The 17,758-nt window shown below is 43.9% G+C and overlaps 1 protein-coding gene and 1 long non-coding RNA gene across 2 annotated transcripts in view; both read right to left on the bottom strand.

The window, feature by feature from the left end:
• elmo3 (engulfment and cell motility 3) overlaps positions 1 to 10,197 on the bottom strand; it is a 19,246-nt gene extending 9,049 nt beyond the window's left edge. Inside the window, exons 1-8 of the mRNA XM_015012699.2 lie at positions 9,945 to 10,197; positions 5,045 to 5,153; positions 4,537 to 4,577; positions 2,590 to 2,659; positions 2,204 to 2,254; positions 1,593 to 1,762; positions 781 to 880; positions 9 to 160 (exon numbers count right to left, since the gene is read on the bottom strand). Of these exons, the coding sequence (XP_014868185.1) occupies positions 9 to 160; positions 781 to 880; positions 1,593 to 1,762; positions 2,204 to 2,254; positions 2,590 to 2,659; positions 4,537 to 4,577; positions 5,045 to 5,122 (662 nt within the window). The 5' untranslated portion in view covers positions 5,123 to 5,153; positions 9,945 to 10,197. The remainder of the gene's footprint in view (positions 1 to 8; positions 161 to 780; positions 881 to 1,592; positions 1,763 to 2,203; positions 2,255 to 2,589; positions 2,660 to 4,536; positions 4,578 to 5,044; positions 5,154 to 9,944) is intronic.
• Positions 10,198 to 11,705: 1,508 nt separating this feature from the next.
• Positions 11,706 to 14,043, bottom strand: LOC148158596 (uncharacterized). The gene is made up of 5 exons (XR_015763134.1): positions 13,489 to 14,043; positions 13,359 to 13,423; positions 13,214 to 13,287; positions 12,693 to 12,799; positions 11,706 to 12,129 (listed from the first exon to the last, which is right to left on the bottom strand). It is a non-coding gene; the product is annotated as an uncharacterized LOC148158596 (long non-coding RNA).
• Positions 14,044 to 17,758: the final 3,715 nt, after the last annotated feature.

Here is a 17,758-nt window from a genome sequence, read left to right on the forward strand (position 1 = left end):
CCACTTACACCTGCAGGTGGGCGACCAGCCTCTCCATGGTGACCTCCTGCTTGACCTGCAGGAACAGCTGGCGGCTGCTCAGAACCATGTTCTCCAGGATGTCCAGGGACACCTGCTGCATGGACACGTCTGTGGACGAGGAGTTGACGAAACCGGCAATCTGACGGGAGGAGAGACGGTCAGAGGGAGGAGGAGGAGGGGAGGAGGAGGGGGAGGGGAAGAGGAGAGACGGTCAGGGGGAGGAGGAGGAGGAGGAAGAGGAGAGACGGTCAGGAGGAGGAGGAGGAAGGGGAGGAGGAGGAGGAGGAAGAGGAGGAGGAGGAGGGGGAGGAGAGACGGTCAGGGGGAGGAGGAGGAGGAGGAGGGGAGGAGGAGAGACGGTCAGGGGGAGGAGGAGGAGGAGGAGGGGAGGAGGAGGAGAGACGGTCAGGGGGAGGAGGAGGAGGAGAAGGAAGAGGAGGAGGAGGAGGGGGAGGAGAGACGGTCAGGGGGAGGAGGAGGAGGAGAGGAGGAGGAGGAGAGGGAGGAGAGACGGTCAGGGGGAGGAGGAGGAGGAGGGGAGGAGGAGGAGGAGGGGGAGGGGAAGAGGAGGAAGAGGAGGACGAGGGAGGAGGAGGAGGAGGGGAGACGGTCAGGGGGAGGAGGAGGGGAGGAGGAGGAGGGGAGACGGTCAGGGGGAGGAGGAGGAGGGGAGGAGGAGGAGGAGGAGGAGGAGGGGAGGAGGAAGAGGAGGAGGAGGAAGAGGAGGAAGAGGAGGACGAGGGGAGGAGGATTAAGAACCTTCTTGATGAAGACGGCCGACAGATTCTCCCAGGAAACGATGCCGTGATCCATCAGCTCCGTGAAGCTGGTCAGCGTGTGAGTCATGATCTGGTTGCTCCTGCAACAAACACAGTTAGTGATGACATCACTTCCTGTGAGATCAGGACTTCATGAGTCTCTAAAGTCACCGTGGATGACCTTTAACCTTCTGAGCTCATTTAATTTGAGTTTCCCGTCAGAAAAAGTCCCAACTTTGACTAGGACATCCACAACATTATGCTGTGTGTTGGATCCCATCCTGCTGCATAACCTTTGGTCATGATGGCTAACAGGCTAACTATAGTGGCTAACAGGCTAACTATAGTGGCTAACAGGCTAACTATAGTGGCTAACAGACTAGCTATAGTGGCTAACAGGCTAGCTATAGTGGCTAACAGGCTAACTGTAGTGGCTAACAGGCTAACTATAGTTAAAGACAGACTAGCTGTAGCAGCTAACAGGCGCTGTTCAGTCTAGTGAGGTACAATCGATGGTCAGAACCAGATGAAACGGGTTCAGAACCGTCCATCAGGTCCAGTTCTGTCTCTTCAGCCCTCAGAATATTTCCCAGAAGTCTTTGGGATCATCAGGAAGCTTTTGGTCAGTCTGAGGTAGGTTTTGTTTTCCTCTGAATCACTGGTGGTTCCTGTCTTGAACCCTGACCTCTGGCCTGGTTCTGATTCTTCTGGACCACCTGTTGTTGGTGTTCTGTTGGAGTGGTTCTGGTCCAGGTGAGGATCCTGGTTCTGAGCTCTTTCTGGACCAGAGGGTCAGATTACGTTCATACTCACTCTCTGGAGTCCTCCACTATCTTGACCAGCAGGTTGTGTCCATCCAGGTTGATGAACTCCTGAGCGAAGGTCACGTCCCGCGAGACGCTCGCCAGCTCCTTCAGCGAGTCGCAGCGCACGCCGCCGTCCGAGCTCTGGATGCCCTTGTGAAGGTCGTCGGCACAGCGACCCTGAGGTCAAACACAGGACACCAGGATGGAGGTCAGCGTGTGGGAGGAGCTCCAGCCATGTGCGCCTCCACACCTGGATCACCAGGTTCTGGTTCTATTGCTATGCAGCTACGGTTCTGATCCGATCTGTTCACAGGAGGTTCTGAATGCCGGGCCTCCTAATCCGTCACTCTTCTTGGGGAATCTGGGTCGGACTCTGGACTGGATTAAACCGATTAGAAAATCCGACCTTTTCCTGACCCAAACTGTTTGCTGACTTCTGAGACTGAGGAGAACCCAACCGGGACCACCAGAACCATCAGATCCACCAGAACAGGACCAGTGGTGACGGAACCTATCTGGTTCTTCAGATCACTGATCACCTTTCCAGATTACTGGTCAGATTCTCCAGAATTAGTTCAGAAGGTCGGAGTCAGGTGACCCACGTGGCGGCAGACTCACCGGGGCTTTGGTCAGACGCAGGATGCAGCCGTTCTTGATGTCCAGGCGGTTCTGGAAGCACAGAGCACAGCGTTTAACCGGAGCCATGCGGCACGGTGCGCCGCAACTAAAATAATTTTTAGAATGAAATAAAAGCTAAAGTCTCAGTCAGGAAGTTTCTTCACTGCAGATGTTCCAGCAGCTCCAGAACAGAAACTTCTGGTCGGATCCACAGATTCAGTCCAGAACCAGGAACATCTGCCAGCAGAAACCCGCTTGTTCCTCCAGCTGTAGCATCATCATCATCATCTCATGCTGTTGGAGTCAGCTGGTCTGATGATGATGAGGAGGAGTAGACCTTTGTCAGTCAGAGGCGGCGGCCATGTTGGCGCTGCGGTGAGACTGACCGACTCGGTGATGTACATCTGGACTCCATCGTACTGCAGGGCGTAGTTCTCGGGACCCGGAAGGTTCCAGCTGAGGACGAACACAATGTCAGCGCCTTCATCTACCAACGCTCAGATACCAGGAACCATTAAGACAAGAACAGTTCTACATCTCACAACAGCAAAAAACAAGTTCTCATTTTAATGAGAACTGTTCCTGTTATTAAGTTATGCTGCAACGTGTTGGAGCAAGAAAAGACGGATTAAAACTAGACAAATCATTAACCTGAAACTTTTACGTTATGACAAATTTCCCCCAGAGACCCTGCTCAGCCCAGCGGGCCGTCCGCCATGTTTCTGTATTAAAAGATGCTAAGTTGACAGGAAATGTAAAAATATTACTGGGTAATTACATGTTAGAGGAAAACATGGCCAGAGAAATATTTAAACCCAGAACTAGTCGTAAAAAAAAAAAAAAAAAATACAATTAAAATGAATATCAATTATTTGCACTTCTGTTTAATCCAAATTAACTCAGCAGCTCCATCGGGCCCCCAGGGCTTCAGGGGCCATAAATGCTGATATTTTAACACAGATACATAAATGTAACATTTATTTATTGAGATGATCAATGCTGCTGAATTTGATTTAATGGTTTCAGCATAAATGAAAAGACTTTTAATTAACACTTAAATGTAAGATTTAAAGGAGCTGGCAAATTTACTTTGTAAAAGTTCAAACAACAATATTCATAGTTAGATTGTTTTTTGTTACCATAGCAACAATCTGATGCTGTGAGTTTAATCTTTGAGTTTGAGCTGTTTGCCCACAAACACAAAAGTAAACTGGATGATAACTGATTGTTTTTATGTTGGCCAGTTAAACTCCTCCTCTCCCAGATTAAATCCAACACAGTTAGAGCTGCTGATGGGGCCCCTCAGTCAGATTCTGCTCCAGGCCTCATCAGCCTTGGACCGGCCCTGCAGGACGAGTTAATCTGGGTTGGTACATCGCTTAACCGGAAAAATGCTAAAAATAAAACTAAAATAATATAAAACCAGCGTAAAGTGTGACATCGAGGCGAGGCTAAAGCTCCTCACCGGGCTGGACCTGCATGATGAGGTTAGCACTGGTTCGTTAGCCGCTAACGCTCCGACCAACCGGGACACAGACATGAACTTTACAGGGCAGACAGCGCCACACGCTGGGCAGCGAGTTGAGATGGAAACGCTGCATAATCACAGATATAAATCATTCTCACCGCTCCCTCAACCCGCTGAAAGAAAGACGACAAGTTATTCCTGCGGTTCACGTAGAGCTGCTCAACCAGAGCCAACGCAGCTAGTAAAGCATGGCGGGCCACCAGGCTTATATTACACTGGGGAAACCCTGCATATTAAAGCATTTTTTGCTTTATAAACAACGTTTTTTTCTTGTTAGCACTTCTGTGCAAACAGAAGTTTTAACGAGATATAAAACTCGTTATAATGAGGAAACTTTCTCGTTACCGCTTCTGATTTTATTTTCTGGTTTTGGCAGTTAAATGCTTCCGTAGCATACCTGCAGATGGAATTTATTATTATTTACGAAGCAGTTTGTTTGTTTATTATGTGCAATAACAATAACAAAACTTGATCAAGCATCTGGCCAGTTCCATCTGCTACATCATTAACCAATGAGCTCAAGGTTCCAGCTCTGACGCTCTGGTGCCCCAAAACTGTAAACCATCATCACTGACTTCCATGAAGTAATCCAGATTTATATTCATAATCCAGATTACTGCACATGCAGCTGAAGTCAGAGTTTAGTCAATCTGAACCGTCTGTCTGTGTCTCACGTTGATTCAACGTTTTCCAGGTAAAAACTAGATGCAGATTTCAGTCGGGTGACATCTGCTTTAGAATATCTGGATTTTTATTATTATTATTCAAAGTCAAAGAGGTTAGAACCAAGCAGAACAGAACTTACCCGTCACAGACCTCCTTGATGACCGCAGACAGAGGCTTTTTCTGCAAGCACAACAGAACCAGTCAGAACCTTCAGCATGTAAAACGTCACTGCCACCAGAGGAGGACCTCACACGGCCCGACCCGTTCTACTCGGAACTGGCTCGGATGCAAACAAACCCAGACTGAGCTGCTGTCCAGCCCATCCAGATTATTCTGGATTAGAGATGAATCAGACCTCATCTGGACTGGCGGTTCTCCACCTGTCCTGCAGGTTCTTGACGTGTCGTCTGGTCCAACACAGCAGAACCAAACTGGGGTTCATCAGTCATCATCAGTCTTCCTGATGATGTCATCAGGAAGACTGATGACATCATGAGGCCTAGAGGTCCGGAAGTGAGTCCAGGTCTAGCAGCCAATCAGGAGATGGCAGACTCTGACCTGCTGGTCAAACTCTACGGCAGAAAGTATTCACACCCTGTGAACCCGACTGGGGTCGGTGAGACGCCAACATGGCGGACGGAGGCTACCTGGTCCAGTTGGATGAGCTGCGGTAACGCCCCGGGCATCTGGATGGCGATCCTCACAATGTCCTTCTGCTGCGGCATGATGGCCGCTACGCTCTGCACGCCTCGCAACCTGGAGGAGAAACGGAGACGGACATGATGAGATGAGACGGCACAGGCCAACGCACACACACAGCCAGCCGGAGGAGTTCCAGCTGGCTGTGTGTGTGTGGACCCGACCCGGTCCATCATCGCTGGGTCTGCTCAGACTGAACCAACCGGACCTCTGTGTGTGAGAGCTTGCTGTTGTTGTGAAGACCATTTCTGGCTTGGACTTCTAACTAAGGGTGCACTGATTTATTGGTGCCGATCTCCTTAATTTTGGGAGATCGACCGATTTCTACATGTGAAGCCGATCTTATCCACTGGTCCTATCTAGCTTGCCAAATGCCTAAGAATCAACCACTGTCCTGTTTGGTCTCCGGTGAGAAAGGTTTGACTGACGCTCCAAGTTATGTCTGCACGTTTACAATCAACAACAGTGACTACACTGTTGCCAACTCAACAACTTACTTGCTATGTTGAGCAACATCTCAGACAAGAAAAATTGGCATCGGCCAGAAAACTGCAACTGGTGCACCTCTACTTCTAACCAAAGTGAGGATTCTGTTAGCGATGCACCAATCCACTGCTTTCACTTCCGATATCTGACGATTAGTATTGATATCAATCAAAACAGCTGTAATGACTTAAACGTTTCTTTTTTAAATGCAGACATAAATGTACAGAATTATTAATGTATTAAATACTCCTACAGTTTCACAGATTTGGTCAAACATGGAAGAACAACTTTAATCTGTTCAATCAGTGCAATTAAAACCATTTCAGCCCCGCCCACCAGGTCATGTCTGCATGTTTGCAGTAACCATAGTAACCCTACTGTTGCCAACTCAGCGACTTTTTTGCTAAATTTAGCGACATTTCAGACAAAAAAAATTGGTATCAGCCAAAATCAGAAAGGGCAGGTCAGGCGTTTTTTTTAAGATCGACGATCGGCTAGAAAACTGCAATCGGTGCAGCCCTATTGATATTAGATTGATGGACTTCTGGACTTTATATCGACTTCCATTCATTTTAGTAACTGGATGCCTAACCCAGACAATTTTCCCCAACAAGAACCAGAACCAGTCCAGTCCTAACCAGAACTACAGTCATGGCCAAAACTTTTGAGAATGATTCAAATGTTAACATTTACAAAGTCTACTGCTTCAGTTTTTATAATGCCAATCTGCATAAACTCCAGAATGTTATAAAGAGTGATCAGCTTAACAGCAATTAACTGCAAAGTCAATATTTGCCTAGAAAATGAACTTTATCCCCAAAACACATTTCAGCTTCATTGCAGCCCTGCCTTAAAAGGACCAGCTAACATCGTTTCAGTGATTGCTCCATTAACACAGGTGTGGGTGTTGATGAGGACAGAGCTGGAGATCAATGATTAAGTAAGAATGACACCACTGGACACTTTAAAAGAGGCTGGTGCTTGGCATCATTGTTTCCCTTCTGTGAACCGTGGTTATCTCTGAAGAAACACGTGCAGCCATCATTGCACTGCACAAAAATGGCCCAACAGGGAAGAGCAGCTAGAAAGATTCACCTCAGTCAACAATCTATCGCACCATCAAGAACTTCCAGGAGAGAGGCTCCATTGTTGCCAAAAAGGCTCCAGGGCGCCAAGAAAGACCAGCAAGCGCCAGGAGCGTCTCTTAAAAGTGTTCCAGCTGCGGGATCGGGCTACCACCAGTGCAGAGCTTGCTCAGGAATGGCAGCAGGCAGGTGTGAGTGCATCTGGACGCACTGTGAGGTGGAGACTCTTGGAGCAAGGCCTGGTCTCAAGGAGGGCAGCAAAGAAGCCACTTCTCTCCAGGAAAAACATCAGGGACAGACTGATAGTCTGCAAAAGGTACAGGGAGTGGACTGCTGAGGACTGGGGTAAAGTCATTTTCTCTGATGAATCCCCTTTCTGATTGTTTGGGACATCTGGAAACCAGCTTGTTCGGAGAAGACGAGGTGAGCGCTGCCACCGGTCTTGTCTCATGCCAACTGTAAAGCATCCTGAAACCATTCATGTGTTGCTTCTCAGCCAAGGGAGTCGGCTCTCTCTCAGTCTGGCCTAAAAACACAGCCATGAATAAAGTACCAGAATGTCCTCCGAGAGCAACTTCTCCCAACCGTCCAAGAGCAGTTTGGTGATGAGCAATGCCTTTTCCAGCACGATGGAGCACCTTGCCATAAAGCAAAGGTGATAACTAACTGGCTCAGGGAACAAAACATAGATTTGGGTCCATGGCCTGGAAACTCCCCAGATCTTAATCCCATTGAAAACTTGTGGTCAATCATCAAGAGACGGGTGGACAAACAAAAACCTGGGAATTCTGACAAAATGCAGCATTGATTGTGCAAGAATGGACTGCTGTCAGTCAGGATTTGGTCCAGAAGTTGATTGAGAGCATGGCAGGGAGAACTGCAGAGGTCCTGAAGACGAGGGGTCAACACTGCAAATACTGACTTGCTGCATTAACTCATTCTGTCAATAAAAGCTTTTGTTACTCATAATATGATTGCAGTTGTATTTCTGTATGTGATGAAAACATCTGACACATGAAAACCAGAGGGCAGCAGATCATGTGAAAATATAATATTTGTGTCATTCTCAGCTTTTGGCCATGACTGTAGAACTTAACTCACCCATTTTCTAAATCAAACCAGTAGAACTGGAAAAGAAGTGAGGACCAGGAAATGTCCTCACTCTGTTGGTAAATGTTGTGAAAGTGGTCCTGGTAAGTTAGCAATTACAGGAACACACACACACACACACACACTTCACTCTGGGAGGTCGGGCAGAACCAGAACCTTCTGTGACTGTGAACCACACAGGAACTAACTGGACCCGCTGTGTACTGATCCAACCCACAAAGTCAGCCACTGGTTCTGCTGGTTCTATTGGGACCGACTCAGCAGTCAGAACCGACCCGGTAGAGCCTCAGCAGAGGCAGCTATCACTTTCAGAATGAACCCATCAGAACCAGTTCCTGTTTTTCTCTATTTCTGGTTCTGTGAGTAAAACTGAGAAAACCTAACACACACACACACACACACACACACACACACACACACACACACACACACACACACACACACACACACACACACACGGTCTCTCTCTCACTCGCTCTCAAAAGTTCTGGTTCTGACCCGGCTGCAGGAGGGAGGAGCTCCGGCTGGGTGTCTGTGGACCCGACCCGGTCCATCATCGCTGGGTCTGCTCAGACTCAGACTGAACCAACTGGACCGCTCCGTGTGTGTGAGCTTGCTGTTGTTGTGAAGATCATTTCTGGCTCATTCTACAGTCGGGGATGGATTGACTGGACCCAGGACCAGAACCAGAGCCAGAACCAGGACCAGAACCAGAACCAGGACCAGAACCAGAGCCAGAGCCAGAGCCAGGACCAGAACCAGAGCCAGGACCAGAACCAGAGCCAGAGCCAGAACCAGAGCCAGAGCCAGAGCCAGAGCCAGAGCCAGAGCCAGGACCAGAACCAGAGCCAGAACCAGAGCCAGAGCCAGAGCCAGAACCAGAGCCAGAGCCAGAGCCAGGACCAGAACCAGAGCCAGGACCAGAACCAGAGCCAGAGCCAGAACCAGAGCCAGAGCCAGAGCCAGGACCAGCTGTGTGTTTCTCGACGTGCCGCCGCCGGTCCAGGCTTGTCCTCCATGTTGCTGAAACCTGCAGCAGAGCAGCAGCTGAAGCTCCGCCCCCTGCTGGAGTCAGAGTCCAAACAGAAGCTCAACTTCCACCATGCAGATCATTAACCAGATCATTCTGAACTCGGCCCACCGACTGTAGGAAGGATCTTGGGTCTTTCTGGCACCAAAATATTAGAAATATTAGGACGTTTCTGGTTCAGATCAATCATGTTTTGGGTCAAATCAGAGTGAACTCTAGAACATTTGATATGTATGATATATTTATTATTTGTTTATGTAATAATTTGTTGGGTTTTATGTTCATATCTTGATTGAAGAAGAAAACTGATGTTTGACCTTTATTTATTAAAGGAGGCCTTAGTCTTCTTTAGGGGCATAGCCACGGCCCCGTGTAGCCACTGCTCCGTGTAGCCACGCCCCCCGTGTAGCCACGGCCCCGTGTAGCCACTGCTCCGTGTAGCCACGCCCCCCGTGTAGCCACGCCCCCCCGTGTAGCCACGCCCCCGGTCGCCCCTGGATGTTCAAAGTATCCCACCAGCAGATTTTTGTAAACATCGAGTCGTTTCTTGACATTAATCACGTTTCAGTCAGAACGTGATCAGACGTCAGGTTCCCCGGGTCTCCTCTATGACATCTGATCCAGGTTCTGGTTCTGATGGGTTTCAAGGTGTTCCTTTCCACTGTCGCCACATGCTTGCTGAGGAGAAGCTAACCACACCAATGAACGGGGATGAACTGGACTGACTGGAACTAAACCTGATCTCAGTTTAAACAGGGAGGTTCTGCTTCATTAAACCCAGAACCTCAGCAGAATCTGGGCCGGTTCAGTAGGACGAAGAACCCCCCCAACCCTTCCACCGCTCCAGAGGAGGAGGGTTGGAGCTGCCTGACATTCCTAACCTGACACACACACACACACACACACACACACACACACACACACACACACACACACACACACACACACACACACACACACACAGCCTAACCAGAGCACTTCACTCAGACAGGAGCTGGAAGAACCAAACTCAGCTGAAAGTTACCAGACTGTGACCTTTCACCTCCCTGCCATCCTCCATGTTTCTGTCCAGAACTTTATTGTCCACCTAGTAGAGAGCAGAACCGGGTTCTGGCGGCTCGGTTCGGCTCCTCTTACCTGCTCTGAAAACTTCTGCTGTCCTACGGGAACCGCCGCGGTCACTCGGAGACCATCGGAGCCGCTTCTTGGCTTCTCCTCCGGGCGGAACCAGACGGGTCCGAAAAGCTGGACCTGCCTACCGAACCAACACGGAACCGACGGGAAGCACCAGAACCCCCGTCTTCTGGGATAACTAACGGGTCAAAAAGTTCCGGGTTGGCAGCAGTCGAGCACTTCACTTTGGCTTGGTCTGGGTGTTAACTGCAGGATTACGGTGCCGTTTCCGGTTCAGGATTTTCACAATAAAAGTGGACTAACTCAGGATCTGAATCTGGATAAAAGCAGGGATGATTGGTCCGATTATTTTATTGCAATAGAAACACTCATTGAACAAGGCCTGCATGGTTTGATTATCTCAGTTTATAACAATAAAGTGTTATTTCTTCACTCTTTAGTGTTGAAGTTCAATAATAAAATCAGAAATAAAAAAATCAGAGAAGCCAAATGCTGCACCCATCAGTACTTCATCAGATTAACATTTAAATGTAGACATAGATTGTGCTGTCCTTATTAACAGGTATAAATACCGCTGATTATCAGAACCCGGATCCATTACAACCTAGAACCCAGTCAGAACCAGAGTGAGATGGTAACTAGTAAGTTTTGGAAAGTACCATAGTTACTTTTAGGAGTAGTTTTTACTACCTGTAGCTTCACTAACAACAAAAGTCACCAGACTTGCAGTTTGTTTTTAGTTTCATATTTTAGATTTGGAAAACTTGTTCCTGGGATCTGTTTGAGCCACTGCTCCAGTTTGGGGGTGACTGCCCCGAGGGCCCCGATGACCACAGGCACCACTGTGGTCTTCACCTTCCAGGCCTTCTCCAGTTCCTCTCTGAGGCCCTGGTATTTCTCCAGTTTCTCCTTTTTCCTGATGTTGTAGTCACTGGGACTTCTGGGACTTCCAGATCCAGACAGACAAGATGGTAATGTCGAACCAACCGGACATTGTGGTGGTGGATAAAGAACAGAAGAAAGCCGTTGTGGTGGATGTAGCAATACCAAGTGACTACAAACAGATCCCAGGAACAACATCAGACATCTCAGTCCAGAAATGTGCAGTTCTAGGTACAGCCAAGATACTGGAGGAGAACCTGAAGCTCCCAGGCCTCTGGTAGAGGACCCGAGCTCAGAGGATGAAAGAGGGAGACCACCCGCGGAGGGTGAGAAGGGAATTCTTTTTTATTATATATATATATATATATATATTAGCTCATTAACTTCACATTTGTCCAATGCATATTTATCAAAGGTTATGATTAGAAGGTTCTTTTACTTTGTTTTCCTGCAGACTTGGCAGTAGAAAATTGATAACATAGGAATAACTTTATATCCCTTTTAACAGGTTATACTTGATTCTGCTGTGGTGCCTGTGGAAACGAAGTGCATGAAGTTTGTGCTCAGGTGGGAAAACCCTGTGGATCACATGGTGGGACTTCTGCTTCAAACTGCTCACTACAGTAAACCATTGCCTCCGTCATCTACCAGTTCACTGCAGACTGCCACCCGCCAAGGACCCTACATGGATGTCTTCTTAAGTTGTAAACCCTGAGTACATACTGTTGAAATAAAATTGATATACCTTTTGTAAATACATTTTCTCTATCAATGACTTAAATTATTCACGGTGATAATTATGTTTGTGTAATGTAGTAACCGTATTTAATATAATTATTAAATAGATGTTTTAAAGAAACAGCCACAAACCTTGTCTTTGTTCCACAATAGCAGCTTTAATTTTAGCATTTCCTCTCCTCCACATACTTCATTGCCAGATGTGTAAAATTTACAAAAGAAACAATTTAAATCTAAAAGTTACACATATGTAGATTACTCAAAAGAAGCTATTTACAATAGTTTTTACAGAACTGTACACAACATCAATTTATTAATAGATACATATAGATATTAATTAAAGGATAGATACACAAAGATTTCATTTCTAACAGCTGCAGTATTGAGTGTTCATCCAAGAAGTGTGACTTGCAGGAGCAGGGAGGCTCTGTACTGGTTTGTCTCCTTTTAAATCAAGAGGCCCATGATACTTTGACTAGGCAGCAGATGTCCCACAGCTGATTGACTGAACCTGCCATGGACAGAGGAACAGGACCATCCCAGATATGGTAGGTTGTTAGGTCGGCTACTGCTGAGAAAGATGGACAAAACAATATGAGAAATTATGAATCACATCAGAATATGTAAATTATTTGGCAGACAGTGCTTAAGTCAATATTTAAAATGATTTTCTAAACAACAGTGTTGGAAGATGTCAGTGATTTTAGTGAAACATTTAACATTACAGCACTGACAGGCGGCGGTGTTTATGTTTCCTAACAGTGGCTAAAGCTGCTGCTAGCTGGTTTACTCTGGTATGCGATGACCCCATTTCACCCATCAGACACCGTTCCCCCGTTATAAAGTGGGGGAACGCTATCTGATGGGTTATTTTAACATAAGGGGAGGGTTAAAGTTGGACTGCAGCAGCATCCGCCTTCATTGAAGCGTGTTTGGGGTGTGGCATCGGCGCCCATTCCACCTCCTGCTGTGGCGTGGCAAGAGGGCCACGCCTGGTCCTGATGCTTTAACTTGTATTGTCTATTGTTAGTTTCCATTTCGTTACTTATTTTGTTTACAGCCCTTTTTGTTTATTTAGTTGGGCTGATATTGTTTTCTTTTATTAGGTTTAAGGTTGTTATATTTCTTAACTGTTTTTGTTTGTTTGCAGTTGCTGAGGTCCGGTGTTGGTATGGTGACGGTGTCTTCCTCTTCTGCGTGCTACTGCAGCTCTTCTTTCTTTGTTTTTCTTTCTTAAACTGGTTTTAAAAAGAACATTTTAAAAAAAGAATTTAATAAATGGTTTTTGTAAACTTTAAACTGTCTCAGATGTTTCAATCCTTCGCATAATCGAACCTGTGCGCCTTAAATAAAAGGTAATATTCTCTGGGTGAAATTCCCAGGCTGGCGTTGAGCGATCTATTAAAACTAAAGTTCCACAAAATCTGAGTTCCATCTAGCGTCGCCACAATGAAATGAACAATATTATTACAAAATAAGAGGGTGTGTATTTGCAGGGAGTGACCCCAAAAAAACAATAAAAAACAAAATAAATGAAAAAGAAAAACAGAAAATCAGACTAACGGAACAGCAAGGCGCAGCGACACAACTGCAAAAAACAAAAATGACCAAATGTTAAATCAATCTAAAAAAACATTAAGAACACTACATACCTGTATCGCACAAACCAGCCCTCTCTGATTTACCATACCAAGTCTAAGGTCAATTTAACAGATCTGGCACAGCCCTATCAAATAAAAACAATATAAAAAACAAAAACATACAATTCAATCCAGTTTAAAAAATATCAAAGCCTACCTGCAGCGTCGAAGAGCCACACGCCAAGGTGATGCTACCGCCGGATCATCAATAATAGTGTGGCCCTATATAAAAACACCACGTCAACACTGACTTAAAAAATTATCAAATTAAGAGTTTTCATCCTTACCACAAACAAACAGAGGAACGCGTGGGCAAACACACACCTGGTCAAACACAGGAAATTGACAGTTGGCCACCAGCCTGCCAACTTCCCTTTTATGGGAGCTCAGGGTGTGGAGGGAGCGACACCTAGTGGTTCCACCTGTTATATGTTATCAAGGCCCTCTCTTTTTCTGTAATTTTCTGTGAGCAAAAATGGCGAATTTGAACAGCGTCTGTTATCTTCTCTGGCATAGACATAATATAAGAGTAGACCCCGCATTGGCCGCTCCGGTGCAGGAAATACGGCGGCCATCTTGGAGCGGTATACCCTCCTACTTTGCTCAATCAAAACAGCAGAAGATGCCTCAGCACTGAGGGATATTGTTGTTCTGGTCGATGGATTATTGATGTGAGGGCTCCACAGACAACATTTCACAAGTAAGATGGACATATTATTGTGTATATATTGTGATTAGAATATTACTTTACTGTATTTATGTCCACCGGCGAGATACCAGCTAATATTAGCTACAGTGCTTGGTGTAATACGGGTTCAGCCCCGCTATGAAGGCTAACTGAGATTCTGTTAATCTAAAACAATTAATTATTCTCTAAGATTGACTTAGATTATCTGACACAAGGGCCTATATTAGAAATGAAACAATATAACACATATTATAAAACTTATATTATGTGTTATAACATTCACCGGCAAAGTTTACACAGGTGGTAAAGACTATTATTTCAGTGATTCTTGAAAATAGGGACAAAATGGGTTTTAATTTTCCCATATTTTTTTAAAATTATTTCTCAACCTTATGTATGCAAATATGACAAATAATGTTTAGGAAATGTAAAGATGACAAGGTGCAGGCTCCCAGTTGCAATTTAAAAAAAAAAAAAAATTAATCGACCTGACCCAGAACTTTGTCATCACCATCTGACAAAAATAAATATAAAATGATTTTTAAAATATCCCATTAGTGATATTTTTACTCATTTTACAGACAAATACTTCTCAATAAACAAAATAAATATTATTTAAAACAAAAAACAACAAAAAGGCCATCTGACGGAGTTGACACAGAACTGAAGGTGGTGACAAACTAGTGAGTAAAATGAAAAACTTGATACATGTAATGCAATTTATGTAAAATACATTAAAATGAATTAATTGCACAATTAAGTGAGATTTGATAACAATTTCACTGAAAGAATCACAAAAACTCTGGAGTTGACATCTGACGGATTTGACAAAAAGCCAAACTACCTCAATTTATACGATGTTACTCTGAAGGAGGCCATATTGTAGCTCGTCAGGTCCATGAAATCTTCACATTATACCAAAATTAAGCTTTTATTTCACAACATTTCATCAAAGTTTTGTAAATTGTCAGTTATGGAGTTGACACATCATGGTTGTGACGAGCAACTTAGGAATAAAACAGAAGGAAAAACTAAAGAATAACTTAAGCTAACCGGAGCTAACTAGCCTCCTAGCAAAGGAAGAGAAAAGACAACGTCATGGGGTCCTCAGAAGTTCTGGTGCCCCCCAATAATGCCTGATTTTTTTACATTCTTTTCATTTCTGACGGTGTTGACAAAAACTAAGGACAAATTTCAATGGAGTTGGAAAATATCTAAAAAAATGTTTTTCATTCAATTTATCGATACTTTTATAATTATTTATATGACTACTTATACTTAATTGTCATAATATATAATTTTAGTATTTCTTTAATTGTTTTAAACTATAAGAATGTATTGAGTTCTGCTCCTGGACAAGGGCTTTTACAGGCATCATCCACCGACTACAATGTTTAAAATAAAAAAATATTCAGCAAAAAAAAGAAAAATCTACATTGTTGTGCTCACATGACCCAGGTTAGTTTAGTCAGATATTTGAAAAAAATATATTTTGTGTATATTTTATTCAAATTTGGTGCTTTATCCATAGGACCTGTTTTGTCCCTATTCTCAAGAATCACTGATTTATATTCTTTCACTCTGTCAAAGTAAGATACATCCTAAATCTTCCGTTTTTGTTTTGAAAGTTTCCTAAAGACACGATGTGAGGAAGAAGAGGGAGAAATCTATAAAGAGAGACGGATTCACTGCAGCACGGATGAATCTCACATTGGATTTGGACTCAATCAGCTGCTGAATCTCTGAAGCTGGAACTCTGGAAAACATAAACGTATATCTATATATATGTATGCATATACATACATATATATAAACATGTATCCAATATATATTATTCAGTATTAATCATTTATTTGTGTCATTATTAATCTTTATTTATTAGTGTTTGTATAGTTATATATATATATATATTGATATTACATAATTTATTAAATAAACTATGAACGGCTGTGTGCTTTGTAATATGCTCTTCATACATCGATATCAGAATATTCCATTCCTATTCTATTGTTATAGCCACTAAGCATATTTAAATATGATGAACTATGTATTAAAAACATACTTGAATAAAACAATTATTTATAAATGTAGCATTGATAGATGTTTGAATATGGTTTACAGTAACAAAAAAGTGTGTTATGATCGATTAAATCCGCTGATACGTCATTGTGCTGCTAAACACATAACGCTGAGTGGAGTGGTGGACCGCTCCAAGATGGCCGCCCTAAATCTCGTCAGCGACAATGAACTCTTTGCACCTCAGCTTCCGCGTTCGGGGTAAAGCGGCTCGATTGTTTCCGATCCAATACAAATATCATTTACATTAGGTGGTTGCAGTGCTTGGCCAAGGTTTGTACATCGATCCGAAGCCCCAACAAGTCAGCTGGAGAAAGGTTTTAAGATGTTCGCCTCGTTATACATTCACTGACACGAAGGTGAACTTTGTGGCTAACATTAACCTTAGCTTATGCTAGTAGGCTATATTCTCGGACATTGTTCTTGTAAAATGTGCTATTTAAGTATCTAAACATTCTAACGGACAATGTATTTACCTTATTTTCAAGTCGTTAGTGTCACAGACTAACGGGGTTCGGTTCCGGTTCGGACTTTTTACTTCCGAAGCCTGACGGAGCTCAACAAGCCTCATAGCTTGACAGTAGCGCAGCTCTGGTGTCAGAGATCTGGTTCAGCTGTTCAGGTTCAAAGTTGCTGCTTTTAGAAAAATATGACCGTGTTGCTTCATGTCTCCGTGTTATTTCGTTTTATTACCTTTGCATGTTTCTTGTGAAGAGCTCAGATAGGACGGTGTTTACAGCAGGATGTACAGGCGGATCAGTTGCTCGGCTGTCTGGCTCTGGTCTGCTCTCTCGTTCCCATAAACTCTTTCAGGCTGAATATAGAAGTGATTCCATGGAAATAACTCAGGGAGGCTCCTTTATTTACCATCCGTATCCCCGGTAGTTTTAGGCTGATCCGGAGGGAAGTGAAGGCTGCAAACTTTGCTGTGCGGCGTTAGCTGGTAGCGACAGATATTTACAAGCCATCTTCTTAATTCAGGATCGCTTGGAAATTAACGAAAACTTAAAAGCCCATTATATTAGGAAGACAACAATGTTAATAGTATTGTTTTTTTGCATCTGAAATACGACTTAGTCTTTTCTACCAGTCATGGTAACTGAAAGCGGAAACAAGTGAGCCGCATTGGCTCCTGGAGATGTGACGTCAACGCCGTAGGCGCAAAGAGTCCATAGGCGAGAGCGGTGCGTTTTTATGGCGCTTTTCAAAAAAACTGAAAGTGTGCAATACCGCCACCATCTGGTCTGGACTGTGAACTGAAGCTAATGCCGTTCACTAACAAATCTTGCATCATATCTGAAAATGGATTGGGTAGAGCTTCCGTGTTTTAGTTAAAAAACAAACAGATCATATTCGGAGAGATATAAAACTGAAGATACCTGCTACATTTAGTTATGGACAAACATTGTTTTTGTTGTAGGACCGCTGGCACTAAACTGTCAATGTTCGATATGTTGAGGCATGAATACATTATTTGTTAAACATTAAAACAAGTTCCACAGTTAGGATTTTTTTTTATTCTTTGCCATTTTAACAAAATTAATAAATTATTAAGGCACCTAAAAAGGCATACTTTGTTAGCCTAAAATTTACACCGAGATGTAATTTAAAACATACTAAAATTAATAATTTAAAGTAGTGTTAAGTGAATTTTAAAAAATTCTATTTTGAGCACACATTTTAAAATATACAAAAAATACATTTTAAATATACACTTGAGGAAATACATATTTTGTTCACTTAAAGTATACTTCTATTTAATACATTTATTAAAAGTGGATTTTGGTACAATT

The sequence above is a fragment of the Poecilia mexicana genome, unplaced genomic scaffold (assembly GCF_051168715.1).
Source record: "Poecilia mexicana isolate PSO_F unplaced genomic scaffold, ASM5116871v1 scaffold_6, whole genome shotgun sequence".
NCBI lineage: Eukaryota > Metazoa > Chordata > Actinopteri > Cyprinodontiformes > Poeciliidae > Poecilia > Poecilia mexicana.